Source organism: Mercenaria mercenaria, chromosome 9 (assembly GCF_021730395.1).
Source record: "Mercenaria mercenaria strain notata chromosome 9, MADL_Memer_1, whole genome shotgun sequence".
Classification (NCBI taxonomy): Eukaryota; Metazoa; Mollusca; class Bivalvia; order Venerida; family Veneridae; genus Mercenaria; species Mercenaria mercenaria.
Genome location: NC_069369.1, coordinates 73,424,580 through 73,446,093, shown reverse-complemented (window position 1 = coordinate 73,446,093; position 21,514 = coordinate 73,424,580). Strand labels below are relative to the sequence as shown.

General features: G+C 34.1%; 1 protein-coding gene across 1 annotated transcript in view; it reads right to left on the bottom strand.

Moving 5' to 3' along the window:
- The window catches only part of LOC123546299 (transforming acidic coiled-coil-containing protein 3-like), a 33,455-nt gene that overhangs the window by 6,114 nt on the left and 5,827 nt on the right, over positions 1-21,514 (bottom strand). Inside the window, exons 2-16 of the mRNA XM_053551706.1 lie at positions 20,911-21,117; positions 18,767-18,875; positions 18,103-18,274; positions 14,509-14,587; positions 10,711-13,793; positions 9,723-9,909; positions 8,974-9,043; positions 7,470-7,521; positions 4,676-4,874; positions 4,361-4,450; positions 3,439-3,617; positions 3,040-3,083; positions 2,584-2,639; positions 809-901; positions 356-462 (exon numbers count right to left, since the gene is read on the bottom strand). Of these exons, the coding sequence (XP_053407681.1) occupies positions 356-462; positions 809-901; positions 2,584-2,639; positions 3,040-3,083; positions 3,439-3,617; positions 4,361-4,450; positions 4,676-4,874; positions 7,470-7,521; positions 8,974-9,043; positions 9,723-9,909; positions 10,711-13,793; positions 14,509-14,587; positions 18,103-18,274; positions 18,767-18,875; positions 20,911-21,114 (4,724 nt within the window). The 5' untranslated portion in view covers positions 21,115-21,117. The remainder of the gene's footprint in view (positions 1-355; positions 463-808; positions 902-2,583; positions 2,640-3,039; positions 3,084-3,438; positions 3,618-4,360; positions 4,451-4,675; positions 4,875-7,469; positions 7,522-8,973; positions 9,044-9,722; positions 9,910-10,710; positions 13,794-14,508; positions 14,588-18,102; positions 18,275-18,766; positions 18,876-20,910; positions 21,118-21,514) is intronic.

Below are 21,514 nucleotides of genomic sequence, written 5' to 3'. Positions count from 1 at the left end.
TTATTTCAACACAATGGAACTGAAAAATTTGAAAAAAGACAACAGTAAAGGGGTCCATAAATCATTCAAACTAAAACTATTGCACAAAATTACACTGGTAACTTACAATGGATATTAGTGGTAATGCACAAGGTGTCTAATTTAAGCACGGAGGTCAATAATACATTGACTGTTTGAACAATAAAATATATGGGGTTTCTAAATTTGTTTTCAATAATATGGTAGTATGTAATAATATCAACTGATCAGTTAAGTGGGGTAAAACTGTGCGTCTCAGTGTAAATATAAATATAAGCCTTTATATACCTCTTATAAAGTTGAAGAAAATATCAATATAAAATAAGGTTATACTTACGCTGATAACTTTTCTTGTGCAGATTTTTCTAAAGCATGTAATTTTTCATTCAGTTTTTTCTGTTTCTCCTGACTTTCAGCCGTGTGCTTCTTCAAGGTTTCCTCATTCTGCAATAAATTATAACAACTATATTATCTTAAAGGCAATCATTTTATTAGCATTATTAACCCTTAACCTGCTATATTTCTATAATGGACTGGTCCATCTTTCAATTTGGACAGTACCACTTATTACTCACAGGGGTTTTCACTGAAAATTCACTGACCGAATAGCGAACAGTGCAGACCATGATCAGACTGCACGGATGTGCAGGCTGATCTTGGTCTGCACTGGTCGCAAAGGCAGAATCATCTGCCGCCAGCAGGCTAAGGGTTAAATGCAATGGATTTTCATCAGAGTTTCAAAATATTCCTCCGTCAATAAAATATCAAAGTAGCGTAAATGTGATCTTACCTTTTTCATAGAAATGATCATAGTCTTTGCCTTTTCATACCGCCTGTGTAGATCTGAGAATGCTGTTTCAACTGCCTGAATATCTTGTAGTGCCTTTAATAGATAGATATATATACATGTTTAACATGAGACAGATATTTAAACCATGCCACCAAGAAGACATTGTTTTCTCATAATTAACAAAACCCTGTTAAACACTATGGTGTTCATGCCTCTCAAAGCAAGTTTTAATTTTATTCAAATAAATTTAGTGGAAGGAAACGGTCCAATATAGAACATGATGCAGATTTAAAGTGAATGTCCCAAATATATAGCATTGTTGTTTTTTTCCCCTGCTTTCGCAGTCTTGAGTTAGAGAAATATTTCCTATTTTCCCCCATTACTGGATGATGCTAACAAAATCAAATTTTTATAAGTTTGATGAAATTCATAAATGAATGTCTCTATGGTATTTTAATACTCTTTCCCAGAGTTTAAACTGCAATTAAAAACAAGAGCTGTCAGAAAGACAGCCAATGCTCTCCTATTCCAATTGTTGTCCCAGAAGCATTACCCTCAATGTTAAAATATCCTTAGAGTTTCAATCCAGTATCTGCATTTGTTTTGGAGATAGTAACTTGCACATTAAACTTAAACCAGGACTTTCTAAGTCCAAAAGGGGCATAATTTGGCCAAAATAAATGCAAGATTTATGTAGAGACTTACCTTAAGCCCTCTTTAAACAAGGGAAACAATCTGTTTATAGAGTGAAATTATTGTGTGAACATCATTTGACAATCATAATCCTGTCCATGTCATACCAGTGCAATAGAAAAGTAAGCTATCTATGTTACCCGCTATACATGATAACACAGTCATTGATCTAACAGTCATGAAATTGTTTTCTTCAATTTTCTCATATTTCTAGATATTTTTCCCATACTTTTACATATATATATATGGGTAGCAGACATCATTCTCTTTCCAGGAATAGCTTTCTCAACAAATTTTACCTTGTGAAATTCTGTGGGTTTTAACATTAAAAAAAAAAGTCTGTTGGCAAACACCACAAAAATGTCACACTTACCCCCAAGGCATTAAATGATTTGATCTTTTCATATTTTTCTTTTCAAAGTGCTGATCTTTATTGTAACTGCTACTTATTATGCACGATTTTTTCATTCCTAGAGGTAAAAAGTGCATGCTTTGCATGAGATACTATGTACACCTAAGCCTACAACAAAGTTTTAGCAGAGTTGTCTCCATTTTTTCCAGATATTTTACCCAGGATCATTTTTTTTTCAGCTCAAATAACTCTTTTTCAGAAAAAGATATCTAAAATATTTTTTTCAGACTGCGTACTATGACGCAGTTAGCTACATATATATCTAAAATAGATAGTGCCTACTTGAAGTTTGTACTTTTAGTTACAATGCCAAGTTATGGGACTTGATGCTATCACCTAGTTTTATAACCCTGAAGACACATGTGAAGTTTCAATTCAATATCTGCATTAGTTTTGGAGATAGTAACCGGCATGTAAAACTTGAACCAGGATTTCTAAGTCCAAAAGTGGGCATAATTTGGTCAGAGTTATGGGACTTGACCCTATGAGGTTGGTAATTGACCTAGAAAAAGAAAAGGTATGTTTCAAAGCTATATGCCATTAAATGATAACTATACTAATGCATGCAAAACTTTAACCAAGGTGTGACACTGACACTGATTTAACGCCGATGCCATGGTAAGTAGAATAGCTCGGACTGTTCTTCAAATAGTTGAGCTTATAATTATACCTGTTCTTTTTCACCAGTTACTTCTAGTACTTTCTTATCTGCAGCATCCCTTGCAGCTGTAATATATATATATTTTGCAATATCATCCAAATAAAGATTATGTTATGATTACAAATTTCAATTATAAGAAAAGCATGGCATCCCTCCAGAACACTTGTCTTGATTTAAACGAATGCAGAAATCTTCACAAAACCTGCATTACTTTCAGCCCGTAAATTCTGCTGTTTCATCTATTCTCTTTGTTTATATAAAAATAACAATTTGAAACTTATCTGAACTTGTGACTGTGATTATTTGTATCAAAACGATGCCTATGATTGAAATATTATTCTCGTCTCACAAAAAATGCTCCAATGAAATTTTTCATCAGGAAGTTATGTGACATATTTTGGCAATTGTTTTGCCTATTGTTGGCCTTATCCTATTCAAACCCCAGATATTTGATAAGCATCATACCTGCTATTTGATAAACAGTCTGTTCCAGTGTCAAAAATGCTTGTCTGAAATAGATAATAAATACATATATACAACCTGTTAAAAGCTTTTTTTTTTTAATTTTAGAGTTCAAAGTATGAAGAAAGTTGTCATTCGAATTAAATTCTTCTCAAAGAATTTCTAATTGGAATTATTTTGACTTAATCTGAATTTGAGACAAGTGGGATGATGATTCTGTGAGCTGTGACCACATACTCTATGTAAACTAAAGCAATATTCAGCTGAACTGAAAAATGTCTAAATCTAGTAACACAATCTCAGTTATTAGGCCATGCACCTTAGGACCCAGGCAAACTTTTTAAAAACAAACAGGCACTTGTTAAGAGCTTAGAGAATATTGGCAAAACATGTAAAACTCACTCCAGCTTATCCCTGTCTTGTTTAATCTGTTTACATTTCTTGATCAGCTCGGATTTCTCTTGTTCCCACTGCTTTTCCTTCTTACACCATTCCTTATCTTTGTTGATAAGCATACCCTGCATAGCTAGCTTGTTATCACGCTGAAATCTCTTCAAGTCAGCATCTGTGTACTTCAATTCCTATAAGTAACAGTGGATACATTTTTTCTCATTTTTAACCATTAGCCTTATAAAATTCTAAAATGGTCTGGTCTATCACTCAATTAGGGCAATACCATTTACTATTCGAATGGGTTTTCACTGAAAATTTACTTACAGAATAGCGAACAGTGCAGACCATGATCAGTCCGCACTGACGTGCAGGCTGATCTTGGTTTGGACTGATTGCAATTGCAAAATCACTTGGCGCCAGCAGGCTAAAGGTTAAACACAAATTCAAGGAATTGCCAGGTCAGTTTAGTCACATTATTAGTGAGAAGGACAAGACTAAAACCCTAGAGATCTCGAGTTTCTCAGACTGTTCTCCAATACGATTCGATAAATTCAGTTTCTCCGAAGTCTGTTCTCAAAGAATCTGATTCATGATTTGTGCAAGTTGGCACTGCTATGGAATCCAGGACATTATTTATAATCAGGTAGGTAAACTCACTGTCTTAACATATTACAAAGTGAAATATGCTGTAAAATGATGATAAATCTAAATCAGGCAAAACAATTCAATTGTTAACATATGTTATCAAATTTTCAACAGTTTATGTGTCATGAGAGTGAAAAACATTCAGAAAGCATGGAACCAGTTCCTTGATCCCTGCATAAAAAGAATACATCAAACTTTTTTTATACAAGAAACATACAGTAAGGTTACTATTTTACATACCTAGAACACATCCTCATGTTAGAAAAATTGTTCCTCGTTTACATACCTGGAACAAGTTTTCAGATTCTTCAGTGGAATCCACATCATCCAACAGCTTCATTATAGGCCCATCTGGCTTGTTGCCACTTTTCTCTTGCTGTAATATTGAACACTTTCTATACACATAGCCTTAAACACAATTTAAACTTTTATTAATAAAGGGCAATTTTTTCATTCAAAGTAAATTTACCGAACAAAATCACTTGAGAGTTTTGCAAACAAAAATCTTATACAATGTACACAGACATCATTGATTAAACTGACTCTCATTTCCAAGCCTACAGAAAAGGCTGTGTTAAAGTAAAGCTAATCTTGACCTTACCTGCTCTTTTTCTTTAGGACTGTATGCAAGGATGAGATCAACAGCTCCTGGTGTCACACCCACTGGCTCTGTCTTCTTGCTAGGAGGTTGGGGCCCTGCACCGGGAGCTGACTTAAGTCCTGAGGGAGTAGTTCTTGCCAACGACTGACGTCTCTTCTTTGGAGGTGTTCCAAGTAACAGTAAGGTTTCATCAAGTCCACTACAATATATCAGCTTTCATATAAATAGCTATTTCATATGTCAGTCCATCAAATTTGTTTTTAACTTTTACACTGCTAAATTTCTAAAATGGATTATCCGTCATACAATTTGGGCAGTACCACTTATTAAAAGGGGTGTTCACTGAAAATTTACTATTTGCAAAGGCAGAATCACTTGCCACCAGAAGGCTAAGGTTAAAGTGCTGTATGTCAAGAGACAAATTTATATCAATTTTTAAAAGTCATAAATATATCAACACGACTCTGAAGTCATGGCAGGAAGAAACACATCCTTTTATTTTAAAGATGATTTCTGGGACACTATATGTATATATTATTCCAAAGTACTTCAAAATTTGACTTTGAAATCGACAAAGATTCTGTACAATCTAAGGTCTTAGTGATATTCTTTACCCGTCATTGATGGATCAAACTGTTAACCCTTACCCTGCCAAATTTCTATTATGAATTTGTCCATCTTTCAATTTGGGCAGTACCATTAATTGTCAAAAGGGGTGCTTACCAAAAAGATACTGACTGAATGGCGAACAGTGCAGATCATGATCAGACTGCACGGATGTGCAGGCTGATCATGATCTACACTGGTCTCAAAGGCAGACTTAATGGATTCCAGCATGATAAGGGTAAATACATCAACGTTGTGATTAACAATGACAGCCCTACCTCCAAATTTAAGTCTTTTTTCTATAATGTGGTATTTTCATTTGTAAGTAATTTAAAACAAATGTTAAAGTGATTTCCTATTAAAGTTCAAGGAAGTAAAGACTACCTTTCTGAGAAAAAGGTCAATGCTATTATACTACCAAGGACAATTGTACATGTATATTAAACTGAAATACTGTTGAACAAGAGCACCGCCTTGCGGGTGCAGACACTCATCTGATTTTTTTGTCTCTGTATAATAGAAATATTGTCCTACCCATGATTTTCTAAGTCCAAAAAGGGCCATAATTCTTGCAAAAAGCAATGCAGAGTTACGGTACTTGTTCTGCAGAGTCAGCGTTAAATGGCGAATAACTGCTCTGAGTTTTAAAACAATACCTTTGACCGTTAAGGAGAAAAGTTGACCTAAACGCAAAACTTAACCAAGAAATCTGATTTTCTAAGTCCAAAAGGGGCCATAATTCTTGCAAAAAGAAGGATAGAGTTATGTTTCTTGCTGTACAGAGTCAGCTTATGATGGTGAACAAGTGTTGCTAGTTTCAAAGCAATAGCTTTGACAGTTTAGAAGAAAAGTTTACCTAAACACAAAACTTAACCAATAAATCTGATATTTTCCACGTCTAAAAGGGGCCATAATTCTTGCAAAAAGCAGGATGGAGTTATGTTTCTTGCTATGCAGGGTCAGCTTATGATGGTGAACAAGTGTTGCAAGTTTCAAAGCAATAGCTTTGACAGTTTAGGAGAAAAGCTGACCTAAACACAAAACTTAACCAAGAAATCTGATTTTCTAAGTCCAAAAGGGGTCATAATTCTTGCAAAAAGCAGGATGGAGTTATGTTTCTTGCTGTACAGAGTCAGCTTATGATGGTGAACAAGTGTTGCAAGTTTCAAAGCAATAGCTTTGATAATTTAGGAGAAAAACTGACCTAAACATAAAACTTAACAAAGAAATCTGATATTTTCTAAGTCCAAAAGGGGCCATAATTCTTGCAAAAAACAGGATGGAGTTATGTTTCTTGCTGTACAGAGTCAACTTATGATGGTGAACAGGTGTTACAAGTTTCAAAGCAATATCTTTGATAATTTAGGAGAAAAGTTGACCTAAACATAAAACTTAAAAGAGAAATCTGATATTTTCTAAGTCTAAAAGGGGCCATAATTCTTGCAAAAAGCAGGATGGAGTTATGTTTCTTGCTGTACAGAGTCAGCTTATAATGGTGAACAAGTGTTGTAAGTTTCAAAGCAATAGCTCTGATAGTTTAGGAGAAAAGCTGACCTAAACATAAAACTTAACCAGGCAACGCCAGCGCCGATCAAGTGATGACAATAACTCATCATTTTTTTTCAAAAAATCAGATGAGCTAAAAATGGTGAATGTACAAATCAAACATATAAAATCTACTTGTATATATCACAGCAAAAACAGTATTTACGTAACTTCAGATACAAGTTTTTTTTTCTCAGTTTTATGTTATATTGACAAAATTTAGGTCATACAGTCATCAAATTTCCAGTTTTTAAGGTGGAGTAACATCTTAGTTGCCCTCAGGCATGAGCAGAGACCTGTATCAGCAACTATTAAACAAGCCTGTTTATAGCTTCCTCGTATGACAAATCGAAACATTTTGTCATAATATGCCTAGAGAAACATTAAAATGAGCCGTGCCATGGGAAAACCAACATAGTGGCTTTGCGACCAGCATGGATCCAGACCAGGATCCATGCTGTTCGCTAACAGTTTCTCCAATTCCAATAGGCTTTAAAAGCGAACAGCATGGAGCCTGACCAGACTGCGCGGATGCGCAGGCTGGTCTGGATCCATGCTGGTCGCAAACCCACTATGTTGATTTTCTCATGGCACGGCTCAAATAAGCATCTATAAATGTAAAAGAAAGAACAATGGTACATACTATTCTTTCACTTTTTCTAGCTGTGACACTCTGATACTGATTCTTCTAGGATCTGCAATACATAATTCATATTATTGAAAGACTTCATCTCAAATTAGAGATCAAACAAGTCTGATACTGTAAAAGGGTAGCACGATGAAAAATATTTCTTTCAGATACATTTCAAAATACAGAATTGGCAGAGCTGTTGTTTTTTTCTGCTCAAAATTGAAAGGTAAGAAAACCTTTTTTTGTGATATTTGGTTTAGCTTTATATAGTAGAAAAAGATCCATGCTGCCCTTCAAGGTGTTGTTTTTAGCCATGGGCAGGTACCTAGGTAGAACTGTCAACATTCAAATTGTAGGCAAGCTGGAGAAACTAATTCTACATTCCCTAAAAAGTCCAAACCTACAGCCAACAGGAGAAATTGTTGTTTACAAGACAGCCACTGAGGCTATTCACTATTAGGTGACACTCTTTCCTCATGATCATCATTATATGGAGTTAGAGCAACGAAATGCTATTAAAGTTAAGTGATAACTAGAGATGCTTTTGAGAAAAGCGCATGTCTCCCACAACTGCCCCTATGAAAAATGTCTAGTGTCTCTAGATGGCTTAGATGAGTGGATCCAATTAGATGGTCTGGACGAGTGGATCCAATTAGTAATTCAAGGGCCATAAATCAAAAAAGCCTGGGCGGATTTGGCTACTTATCGAACTTGGCTAAGGACACATTTTGTTCAAGTTTGGTGAAGTTCGGATGAGAACTGTTTGACTTAGAGAGCGGACAAGAGTAAAAAGGCAGATTTTTCAGTAATTCAAGGGCCGTAACTCCAAACTGTGTGGTGGGAGACATAATTAAACTGCAAATTTATCTAATATGTTTAATGAATGTATATATAATGAATAAGACTGTACTGTACATTTTAAACTGTTTTTTTTTGGAATTAATAGCTATAAAAAATCTACACAAATATGCAGCTAAAAACGTATATTAACAGTAGCAATATGCATTATGCAATAATCATACCCTTTACACCCACTTCCCATCTTCTCTCACACCAAACACACCCCTCCCCTTGATAATCCCTGAAGTTATGGCAGCACTTAGCACCACTGCAAACAAGAACTGTCAGTGGACAGCGCGCTCGACTATTCTCAGTGCTTGATAGTATAATATAAGCAATGAGTAAAACTTTAACATTACAATAAGCATATTCTAAGTCGAAAAGGGGCCATAATTCAGTCAAAATGCTTGATAGAGTTCCCTTCTCCTTTTTACAGACTGGGGTCATGATGGTAAACAAGTATGCAAAATTTGAAAGCAATATCTCAATGGACTTTGAAAATATTTGGGGTGGTACGCAAACTTTAACATTTGTGTGACGCTCATGCTCACGCCGGGGCAAGTAGGATAGCTCCCCTATTCTTCGAATAGTCAAGCTAAAAATGCCAGAGAATAAAAATACAGCTGCAGCACTTATAGCTGTATCTGTTTACTTACCGAAGTAAAAAGAAACTTACTAATAGGTGCTTCATCAACAAGTGGGTCAAACTTCACATACAGAGACATCCTTGACAGTGCAGACTCCGCCTACAAAATATTTACAAAAAAACTTTTTATTAACACTTATTGCCTCAATATAACAAGAATTTACAAATTTAATGTTCTAGCTTCTGAACTTTGAAGAGCTTTTTAAAAACTCGCTGATGATTACCAGCAGTGAGACAGAAATCATGTAGGCGAATCAAAAACTTGACCTCATAATTTTTTTTCTGTACAAACTTGTTTACACCTAAGTAGAAGAAATTCAGTTGTATATGCTGTTCAACAGCTTTGCACTTCAACTTTTTCTTGCAATGTTTTTTTCTTTTTGTGTAACTAGTTCCAGCAGCCATCTTAACAAAAACAAAACATACAGCCTTGAATATCAATACAGTTGCAGTATCAGCTAATGCTTTACATTCTGGTTCTTCTAAAAAGACACCACTGACACAAGCTGTCACCTTTGAGATATCACTCTGACTCCTGCATACCACATCTTCAGATGATGCTTAACAGTTGTGCAAGTTTTCAATGAAATCTCTTGAATTGTTTTAAAGTTATACCTGGGATCCAGTATTACAAACAGACAGACACTAAGTAACATGATAATGTATTCACTATATGCCTACCTTTAGTGTGTTTCATTTGTATAAGGAGTGGAGACAGAAAGGGTGAAAATAAAAAAAAAATGTTGATAGGGACTTCTTCTTTAGAACTATGTACTTACACCACTGTCGGTTGTAGTACCTCCTAATTTTTCTAACATCTCCCAAGCTGCAGGATCGTTGAACACTTGTGAGGCCGAGACAAACTGTGACTCATCTATATCTCCAAATTTCTCTAACTGTGACCCTTCCTGACCTCGTCTTGTCACTCCCTGAACTTCAAATATGTCGCCTAGCCCGTCAACTTGCCTGGCAAGTATAAAGTTAATTTTCTGGGTCACAAGTAACTAAAGGAATATTCATAACTGTTCAAGTCAGATGAAGATATGGTTTCTCAAAATTATCGAATGAAATACAAATATATACATGTATATACCCCAGATTGCGTGTCCAATGTCCGGTGTGCCTTATAAGCAAGGGTGTCTTATATGCGAGAACAGACTACTTATTTTTTCTAAATAAGTAAGAAATTCTAATAATTTTACAGTTATAAAATGTAAGAACTCTGATAGACAAAGAATTTATAAACCTTCCAAGATCCTTAAGAATTCTGAATAAATCAGAATGTTTTTTTTTTTGAACATTTGAATTCTTCAAACTTAATGAATAACAAAAGCATTATTTGACCATTTTAAACAGTTTTTGTCAAATTAACCATATAAGTATTGTCTACTATTGCTTACATTCATTAAAATCTTTTCAACAGAAAAATTGACAAATAACAGGGCTTTCCATCAGGAAATGGGGAAGAAGCCTTTGAATCGAGAAATTTATGCACAAAATTGCCAATTTTTGTAAAAAGGTATTTTACCTAAACAGGACCTCTTGTAATAAGAGGTCTGTCACAGAGACAGAAATTTCATGGCTTCCAATCCAAATGCAAAAAAAATTAGCTCATTTTCTCACTTGTGTGTGCTGGTGTTTGGTGGAGGAGCAAAACTCAGCCTCTGTTTAACAAAGATGAAACGTCCTGAATAGCCCGGCAAATTCAACGAATTAAAAGTAAGTATTTAAAACTGAATATATGTACAACATTCATACATGACTTACTCAACAGGTTCATTTGGCGGTGTTGTCGGGATCTCAGTCTTTTGTGCAAATGGGTCATCTTCTTTAGTAGGTGTATTGACTATTCTTGACTTTGACACAAATGGGTTCTCTTCTATGGTTTGCAAACCTGGTGAGTTTGCTATTTTACTTTTAGATTTAAATGGGTCAGTATTTGACAAATCGTCCAAACCTTTCTCAGCAATTGCACTTTCTGTTTTCTCAGGTGAATTTGCAACTTTACACTTTGTTTGAAATGGATTCAGATCCGCAAATGGGTCTATCATACTGTCTGATTTCACTGAAGGAGACATTGCAAGCTGTTTCTTTGATTTGAATGGATCAACATCTGCAAAGGGATCAATATTATCATCTGTTAGAGTCTTATCTGCTTTGGAACCCGAGACTTCTGTCTTCTCACTTTCTGTTCCCTTTACTCTACTTTTAGAATCTTTCAATGCAGGTGAATTTTGCATTTGAATACTCGGCTTAAATGGATCATCTATCAATTCTAGGTCTAATATTTCTGCAATTGCTTCCTTTTCTTTTCCCGATGGTGAATTCTGAACTTTTGAATTTGATTTAAATGGATCAAGGCTGTCTAAACTTGCAGAGTCTAATCCGACCATATCAATGTCTGATGTTTTACCAGCTGGTGAGTTTTGCATCTGCTTTTTCGGCTTAAATGGATCAATAATGTCTAAACTTTCAAAGTTACCCAAAGTATCCTCAGCATCTGCTTTAGCAGGCGAATTTTGAATTCGAGTTTTGGGTTTAAAAGGATCATTTTCTATTTCTTTTGTATCTTCCTTCTCCTTTACTGGGGAATTAACTATTTGTGATTTTGTCTTGAAAGGATCCTCTATATCATCCAAAGTTTCCAGTGGAACTATTTCTTCACCGGTCTTTTCTTCTACTACAGGTTTTGTTGTTTCAACATCAACTTTGCTGCTGTCAGAAATTTCCTGAACGCCTTTCTTAGAATCTGGTGAATTCATTATTTGAGTCTTAGGCTTGAAAGGATCAATTTCTTCATTTACTGTTTTGGTATTTTCCTTACTTGCAACAGGAGAATTTTGAATTTGCTTCTTAGGTTTAAATGGGTCTATCTCTGCTGGTTTACTGGAACTGGTGATTGCACATGGTGAGTTTCCCATTTGCTTTGACGGTTTGAAAGGATCAATGTCATCTAGGTTCAACGCATCCAAATCATATGCTCCTCTGGTCACAGGAATTTCAGGAGATGCTGCAGGTTGATCATTGGTCTCTGCCACTTCTTTCTGTGGTGTAAGTGGAATTTCTATATCAGTTCTTGGTTGTTCCAGATTTTGTTTCTCCTCTGATGCTACATTTTCAACCTTAGCTATGTTATTAGTCTTGGTCTGAGTATCAATAACCTGATCCTTTATATCAGCTTTGTCAGGTGTATTCTTGATTTGTTTAGATGGTTTAAATGGATCTTCTAATTCAATTTCTGTCTTTTCTTCTTGTTTAGCCTTATCTGGGGTGTTGACAATCTGTGTCTTAGGTTTAAAAGGGTCTATATTGTCAAAATCAAGTTCCTTCTTTGTGCCAGACCCAAGACTTTCTGATATTGTGTCTGAAACAGATTTATCTTTTTCATTTAAGCTTTCTGTATTACTAGACTCTTTACCATCATCTTGTAGTAAACAGTCAGGTCTTTCCTCAAATATGTCACCAGCTGTCTTATCTCTGCATACTTCATCCACCAAAGCAGCATTTGGTGATAGAATAATTTCAGCTTTTGGAGGTTCAGATTTCACAGGACTTGTATTTGCAGATTTATACTGATCATTCTTGTCAGATTTATCATCAGTTTCTAATACTACGTCAACAGATTCCACTTTTGATTCATCTACTTTCACTACATTTTCTGTCTTCTTTTTCACCACTTCTTTTCCCACATCAGGACTATTCAACAAACTCTTCTTTGTTGCAAATGGATTCATTGCATCAAGATCATCAAAGTTCAAGTTGTATCCCACTTTGGGAGGAATTCTCTCTGGTGATTCTTCTTTAAGATTTGTTTCAGAGTCTTGCTGAGTATTTGTATCAACTAATGATTTAGCTGGTGTTTTAACTTCATCAACTTCCATGTCTTCATCAGCTGACATGAATTCCTCATCTGAACTATCATCCTTGGTTTTCTTAGAGACTGTCCTTTTCTCACTATTTATTTCCGGGTTATCCTTCAACACATCTGCTGACTTCTGAGCATCTGGTGCTGGCTGCTCTACAACAACTCCAGCGATCTTTTCACACTCATCAACACATTTCTCTTTGTCTGATTTTATTTGTTCTTTGCTATCAACTTCTTTTGTCACACATGAATCCTCATTTTTATCTTCTGCACTATTTTCTTTATTCAAAACACTTTCAGTGTTCTCTACTTTTTCAGTCTCACCGTTGTTTTCAGAAATTGCTTTAATAGTTAATTCATTATCAGTATTTTCAACTGTTGCTACATTTTCTTCATTTTCTATTTCAGATATTTTGTTATCTTCAATATTTCTTTCCTCAAGGACTCCACAACTTTTATTCACAACTTCCTCTTCACAAACAATGTTAACAGTATCAATATTTTTACTTTTACCAATATTAAAAACAATCTCATCATCTTCATCATCAACCTCCATTGCTTCCTCACATTCCATTGGTTCCTCTTCAGTGCTTGCAGCAACAGATACTTCTTGTTTCTCTTCCTTTTCACTTACTACTTCTGCCTTTGCAAACTCATTTTTGTTGCTCTCCATTTCAGGTTTTTCAGTTTCACTGCTCTTGCTATCAACTACACTTCCTCCAGTCTCTGCAACATTTCTTGTCTCTTCCTTGTCAGTTTGACTTTCTGGTCCTGATGCAGCTTCTGATGTTTGTTTCTCAATCTTAACATCTGCATCTACTTTCTCTTCAATACCTTCATCTGGTGCCGGAGCTGTGTTTGAAGGTTCCTCAGCAACCGTGTCTGTACTGACACTGCCACCTTGCAGTGATTTCAACAACAACTCAGCTTGACGGAGGATATCATTTGTATGATCAAGACCTGAGTCTGATGGTTCTTCAAATGTCTGAAGTAAAAGACAAATGTTCAAAATGTCATTTAATTACTTTTCAATGGAAAAGAGCTTTAAATATAGGGCTGTCACTGACATAAAATGTTTGAACCGACTCATAACAATGACTAAATGTGCTAAACAAGAGGAATCAATGAAGAAGACTATTATTTAAGACACTGTTTCAATGCAGGAACGAAAATTGTTGTTGTACACCTTGCCAAATTAAACAATCAGCAAGAAAAGTAGCTATTTGACTTTTGACCTGCATGTGCGACCTCAATGACCTAGGTCATGTGTGTAACTTGTCAAATTATGATGATATAAATTCATATGAAACTAAGTAACAGCTGACATATTTCTCTGAAAAGGAATAAAGGATCTATGGGCAAACAGGTTCATGAGGCTATATAAAACATATATATAAGTTGTTTCTTGGGTCATAATAACCTAAAATTTAACAGATTAAAGTTCATCTAAACAATTCTTAATGGAAATCTCAGAAAGTATGGATATTTGACTCATGGTAGAAACTATACTTTGTAAAAGAAATAAATGTACACATTTTCATTATTCTAAAACTTGATTTATAAGGGTCAAGACCATTGCTGAAAATTCAAAATAGTAAGGTCAATTTGCAAGCAGTAAGTAGATTCACCATTATCAAATCATCTAATAAAAGTTTTAAAAATTATTTTATTGTGCATTTTTTTAATTATCTTACACATACCTGAGGTTCACAAATACTGACTTCCATAGCACTTTCATCGATACCACTGTCAGCACTATTTCTGCTGCTATCAACATCACTGAAAGTAATTTTTTACACAAGCTAGTATCTCTGTAGAACATTATATTACATCAAACTTTTATCATTAAAAAGTTATAAAAAATATTTTATTATATCAAATTTGTCAGTGTTACCAATTTTTTTTTGTTCAGCCCTCAAAATTTAGCAACTAAATTCAGTTACAAATTACATACACAGAAATTCACCTATCCAAAAGATTTCAACTCAACAGGACTCAAATATCAGATGCCCTGTATTGTAACACATTTTAGTTCTTACAAGCTACTGTTTTAGGTGCATCACTTGTTTCCCAGAGTGCAATTCTTGGACAAATATCTTGAAAACCCTTAGTTTAAAAATATTTAGATACTAATATATATGTCGAGTTTTAAAGGAACTTTTACTTCACAAAAGCTGCTGTTTTTCATGGATTTCTTGGTTCAGTAAATCCACAAAATTAAATCCCAACAAACAAGTAAAATTCCCAATCATTTTATATTCAAATTTTGAAATCCACCAGTTTATCTGCCCATAAAATAGCCATTTTTTTTCACAATTCGAGTAATTTAATGATTTTACAGCATCTTGTTTCTAGACATGCATACAATGCACCACCAACTACTCTAGGTTAAGTTTTGTCTATATATAATTCAGAGAACAATCTGCCATCTTAGTAAAACCACTCGCTTTCCACAAGTCAAATGGATGAAATTCTCATATGAATGATTCAGACCCTCTGCAAGGCTTGAAGTAACAGGGATGACGGGCTCGTGATTTCACTTCAACCATAAGATTGAATCAGGCCAAATTATTCAAAGTAGGCAAACTTTATAACTGCACCCAGATCCTTAAGAAAATTACTAAAAACACAACCTTTACCTTAGAAATTTTTAAGTCTTCTCATCTCTCTGTGTTTTTCACACAGATTATGCCAAAGTCAATTCAAGGAAATTTTAAGGAGACTTTTAGCTCTGACAGTAACAATATTTTTCAGGTCAATTGTTCAGACTATATAACTAAAGGAAAACACTCAGAAGGTCATAACCTTAGAAACATAACAAGGTCAATGTGACCTTGAAATTTACCAGACATTTGTACTGACCTCTAAAACAGTCTGGATCATCTGCTGACCTGACAATTAATCCTATGAAAACTGACACTCCTAGGCCAAGGCATTATCCAATATTGATGACCTTGACCATTGAAATTCTGACCCAGAAAGTTCTAGGGATCGTGTAGCAACAACAAACACCATAATCCTATGAGTATGACCTCTGTAAGCCAAAGCATTCTCTAGTTTTTACTAAACTGGAAACTGTTTTTGGCCAGAACGTCATTCTGACCTTAACCTACTGATTCTGAAAACAATGGACGATATGGGTGGTTTTCAAAATAATGAAGCTTTTTCTTCTCTCTCACCTTACTTTAATTCAGTTCAGTTTTAGAATGTGTTTTGGAGCAAATTATATCCAAATCAATGTAATCAATAAGTGTGTGCAATTTTATCTTGATGACTCAAGCAGTTTTAAAGTTATATTAAATTATATAGCCAATTTTGTCCCCTGTGCACCCAAAAAAGTGTGACATTTTACATGAAGTATAGTTTTCAACTGTGGTTTACTTTTTAAAATCATGCTTTATTGTTACAGCTTTGACTTTTTTATGTAACTTAAACTCTGCACATTTAAATAAAATACTTCTTTTTTATTACATACATCTTATTGTTACCAAGACTTCACATCTTGTGATGGAACCCCCTTCACAAAAAATAGTGAAAAAAATACTAAATTAAAATCTGGACACTACAATTTCATAACCTTATTACTTTTCTAAAGTCTTAATGTTTTTCTAAGATCTTTATCCTTTCAGCTGTGAAGACACAGTATGATTTTTTTCTTTAATAAATCTACTTTCTCAGAAACTTGATGAATTTCTATACACATAAAAATGTCCCCTGTGCACCTTTTCAGTTGTTAAGTGTCAGATTTCTTTTATTCTTTAAATAGAATGGTATTTTACTTTATTTTCCTTGAAAGGGAGTTACAACAGATACAAAAGCAGCGTTCAACTTCACATATTACAGACTGTTAAATATTCACAAAGCCAAAAGTGATGTCCCCTGTACACCTTTTTTTTACAAATATCAATTATCATAGCATTTCAGTAATTTGTGGTGGCAGTTCTATATTCTTAGCAGTGGGAATGCAAAACTTAGGCATTACTTGATAATTTAGCATTATATAAGAAACCCTGGACAATTTAAAATTCATTGTTTGCATTTTTTTCTGAAGTTGCCAATTTTCAAGTTTAAAAGTGGAAACATCAATTTTATTGCTTCTTAAGCTCTTAAGTTTACCTACATATATGTAAATGTTCACTAGTAAATATTGTGTAGTTAAAAGAATTTTACTTACCATTAACATATTCTATGAATAAATATTTTGACACAATTTGTCCCCTGTGCACCCTTTTTAGTAAAATTAAAAAGTATGTATGAATTTTACTATTCCGTTTTATCATGCATGGCATTTTGTCATTTTTCTACTGTGTATAAGCAGTTCATGTAAACTAAATGATTTCAATGTGTTAGTTATGTTTAAAGTCACTTGTTTTTCATTTAAAGCATTACATTCAGTTGAATTTTCATGTTTTTATATAGTGAAAATTTTCAATTTTGTAGTTATTTTGCGGAATAAACTAATTTTTTAATAGCATTTGTCTAAAGTTGATTACCGTTAGTCTTTTTATGAATAGAAAACTAATAATGGATGAATATTACACTGATCTTCAGTACATGTATGTGTCCCCTGTGCATCTGTAAAATAACTCAATTTTGAGTTGACAATTCTAGAAATTAGAATTACTGGACATTCTTGAAATTTTGCATGTGGTTCATAAACATGCAAAATGTGAGAAAAAAATAGGTTTTATAATTATATGTTAGTTATATTGCATTCAGCAACAACTTTTCTAGGTAAAGTTTTATTTTCATGTCAGATTTGTGCAGAAAGGGTGATTTTAAAAACCAATGTCCACAAACATATGATTAAATAAGTTTCAAACCATACACATACACCCATTACTTATCATTTATGTAGAAAAAAATATACTGTTATACATATTTCCTTGTCATAAAATCATGCAACATTTTTCATCCATCTTACTGGAAATTCACTGAACTTTCGAATTAAAGGCTGAAATATTTTCTGATTGGCATTTCTCAACACTTTCCTAAAGTTATTTCCTTCAACTTTGAAGTATTTGCTATCATAAAAAATAGGTGACCACCATAAAAAATGAGTTTGAATTTTTAACCACTATGTCACACTTTTGCTTCATTATTTTGAAAACCACCCATATCTACTAACCGAAATCATCCAATGGAGTTTGACTGGGGCAAAGTATTCTCTTGTTATCGACCTCAAAACCAAAGCATCTACCGACTGAGGGTTGGACCAAATGACAAGAGCAAAACAATACACCCAACTTCTTCAAATGCAAGCATTAAGTTATGGCTGAAATCTGAAATCTTACTCTTTTATAGGAATTTGATCAATCACTTGATTAACAATTTCCTTTGCAACTTCCACACCAGTGTCCTTTGCAATTTCCCCACCAATTTCAGCACTCTCAGCTTTCTTTGTAACATCAGTGTGAGACGTTTTCCCTGACATATTCTCTTTATCTTCAACATCAAACTTCACACCTGATTTAGAAATGGTACATGTACGATATTTCAGAATAAGGCTTAAACATTACACTTTTACATTGATTATGGATAAAGTCCTTACAACTTATTCGAACTACAATCAGTGGCTGGTTCCTAGATTTCTGACTAGTATTCACTCTAAAGAAAATATGGTCAAGAGACTGTCATGACTGGAGTCAAATATGGCTCTCTGTTGGGATTCAGACCTATGACATTCCATTAAGGAGCAAGATGCTCTTTACCAACATCACCCAATCTCACTAGTAGTATGAATATGTTAACTCATGTAAGCAATAATATTTGTTCATTGTAACTGTACAAATAAAAAGACATTAAATCACAACAATCTTGTAACTGTTGCCTTTCAAAATTGCTACTGGTTGCAAACTGCTTAATTTTAAGCATAGCCCAAATAAAAATTCATTAAATTTTTAAAGCTGTTACCCAAAACTCAGTTACAGGTAAATTACATACATTAAATCAGCATACCTTTGGCTGAATTTTCAGATTCTTCTTTTATTGGTGTGACCACATCCATCTTCTTTTTGACTTGCTTCACATTTGGTGTCTGAAGCAAACTGTCATGTCCAAAGTGTACCTACAATAGCAAATTGTAATTCTGAAATCCAAATTCAAATCAACTTCCAAAATGACAAACAAGAACATTACCTGCAAGAGCTTTAGGACATGACATTAGATAATACGGAAGACAAGAGATATGATTCTTGTCCTACTCACACACCTAACAACACTGAATGTTTCAAAGCTAGAGCCGTTATGGCAGTCACGAAAAACATTTTAAGAAGAAAATACCAATTTTAATGTACAAAATGGGCCACAATAAAATGGAAGGAGTTAATATGGTTCTTGGCCTACATAGTTACTCAACTAATGATGATAAGCAAGTGTACAAATTTCAAAGTTATAGCTAATATAGTTTTCAAGAAAAGTGGACCTGCACAAAAACCATACCAAACACAAACAATCAAGTTGCAATACCTCTTTGAGTAAAAAACGCTCAAAGTTTCAAACAAACTAAAAGTGACTTCTTATACAAATGACAACCTTCTTTAAATGACTTACATTCATGACTTCTAATAGTAAGGCGTAAAAAAAAACTGTTTCCAGTAACATGCTCAAAAAAATTAGGGTAGGTAGGTTGATAAAAAATATTTTTTGGATTTTTTTTTATTAAGTGGGACTTTTCGGCAATCATTTTCATGTCAAAAAAGGAATACAAATAAGAGGGTTATGCCTTAAGAGCATCAGTAAGTTGATTTCTAACATCACTGACCAGGTTTAAAGCAGTTTTGCAACCTTTTGTCAAAAAGTTGAAAAAAATTCTCTGAGGCCATAAAAACATTTAGGGTCGGGCCAAAAATACCGGAAACAAACATTTTTTTACGCCTTATAGTGTCATTACTGTGAAATCATTTAATTCTATACTCTAAACTATTAATATTTTTTCATACATTTTGTCTACAACTATAAACATGAACACAAATTTTATGAGAAATAATTTTAAAAGTGAAACTGTCCATCTTGTTTCAGCACTGCTTAATAATTGACGGTTGTATATATAAACTGAAACCATGTTGCAATAATGATATTGTTACCATGATTACAATTGGATTCTTTACCATCAATGAGCATTAGTCTGTTCTAAGCATTTTTAGTCACTGGCAACTTCCCAATGGTAAACAGAGGTAGAAACCAAACAACCTTAGATGTAGACTGTCTTCAACCAATCACCACAGAGAAAATATGCCCTGTTTTTCATGTTTCCAAGATCTAAGAACTCCTGACTGGAAGTCCCATGTTCTACTTGCTCGGCTAACCTGATGGGTTATATGCTTTTTATTAAGCAACACCTTGTATAAATGATATCACTGGTCCACAGATTGTGCTATATGACCTATGAACAACACTGGGTACTAATAGATCCATTAATTTGAAACTGAAAATATATTTCTGATGTCATGTAATAAGACACTTAATAAATGGATTGCGTGTCAAAAGTCTATTCTACTGGCTCTTTAGTGTATAATATTGTGACATTATCTATTCAAAATTTAATACAATCCAGGGCGCAGACAGCTTTTGGACAGTCAGGGGTGTAACTGTTTTAAGTTATGTAACCTATTTCAGTTACTTTTTCAAGCATTTTATAACCTGTATTAGTTATAAAATATAGTTAACTCAGGTAAGTTATTCAAAAAAAGTCTTTTTGCTGTTCTCACAAAGTGACCATTAAAGTGAAATTAGTAGCAAACTGAGGTTAATCAAATTCTCTTATAGTCTGAGCATGACCTGATAAGCATAATGGAATAATAATGAGATATTAAGAGTTTTATAGCTTTAAAGCTTTTGCTTAAAACTTTATCAGCCTTGCATAAAAATTTTTACTGTATAGCTGGAAAGATAAAAGGTCAAGGATTCTGGAAATAATTGCATTAGTCTCATTCAAAATGAGGAATTGGCACAGGAGGGCTTTGTAATATTTTATGATAACTGAAACAAGTTATGCAAGTTTAACCAATAACTCAAATGGGTTATAAATTGCGATCAGACCCCTGACTGTTGGAGACTGGCACCCATATTTCTATTAGAAAGGGGAATTTGAAGCTACTCACCTTAAGCCTGCCCTTTTCTGGTTTCTGCACAGGTGTATACAACTGGATTAGGTTGTCTTTATTTGATTGTTTCAATATAGAGTTAACAATGACTGGTGACTGAACAAGACCAGGGACTACTGGGATATCGTTCTCATCTTGCTCCACGACTAGACTATTTTCACCATTCTCAGCCTCAGTGAAGTCCATCAAGTCATCTGCCATGATCTGAGTTAGAATATATATAAAAAGTTTGGTTAATAATGGAAAAATCTTTTATCAATATTTCAATTTGCCAATTATGGATAATATATGGATAATATATGCAGACCTACATTGTTATATTAACATCTATAATTTAAAGTAATTAAAAGTATTATTTAAGGTTTGGTTAAGCAGCAGAGTAAATGGCCTTTCATTATGTATCTGAGTCAACCATGCACCAAGACCTGTATCACTGGCATCAGTATTTTCGGTAATTCAAGGGCCATAATTCCGAAATGCCTGGGCCGATTTGGCTAGTTAATATAGAACCTGGCCGAGGACTTATTGTCAAACACCTTTTGTTCAAGTTTGGTGAAGATCAGATGACAACTGTTCGACTTAAAAGAGTGCGGACAAGATT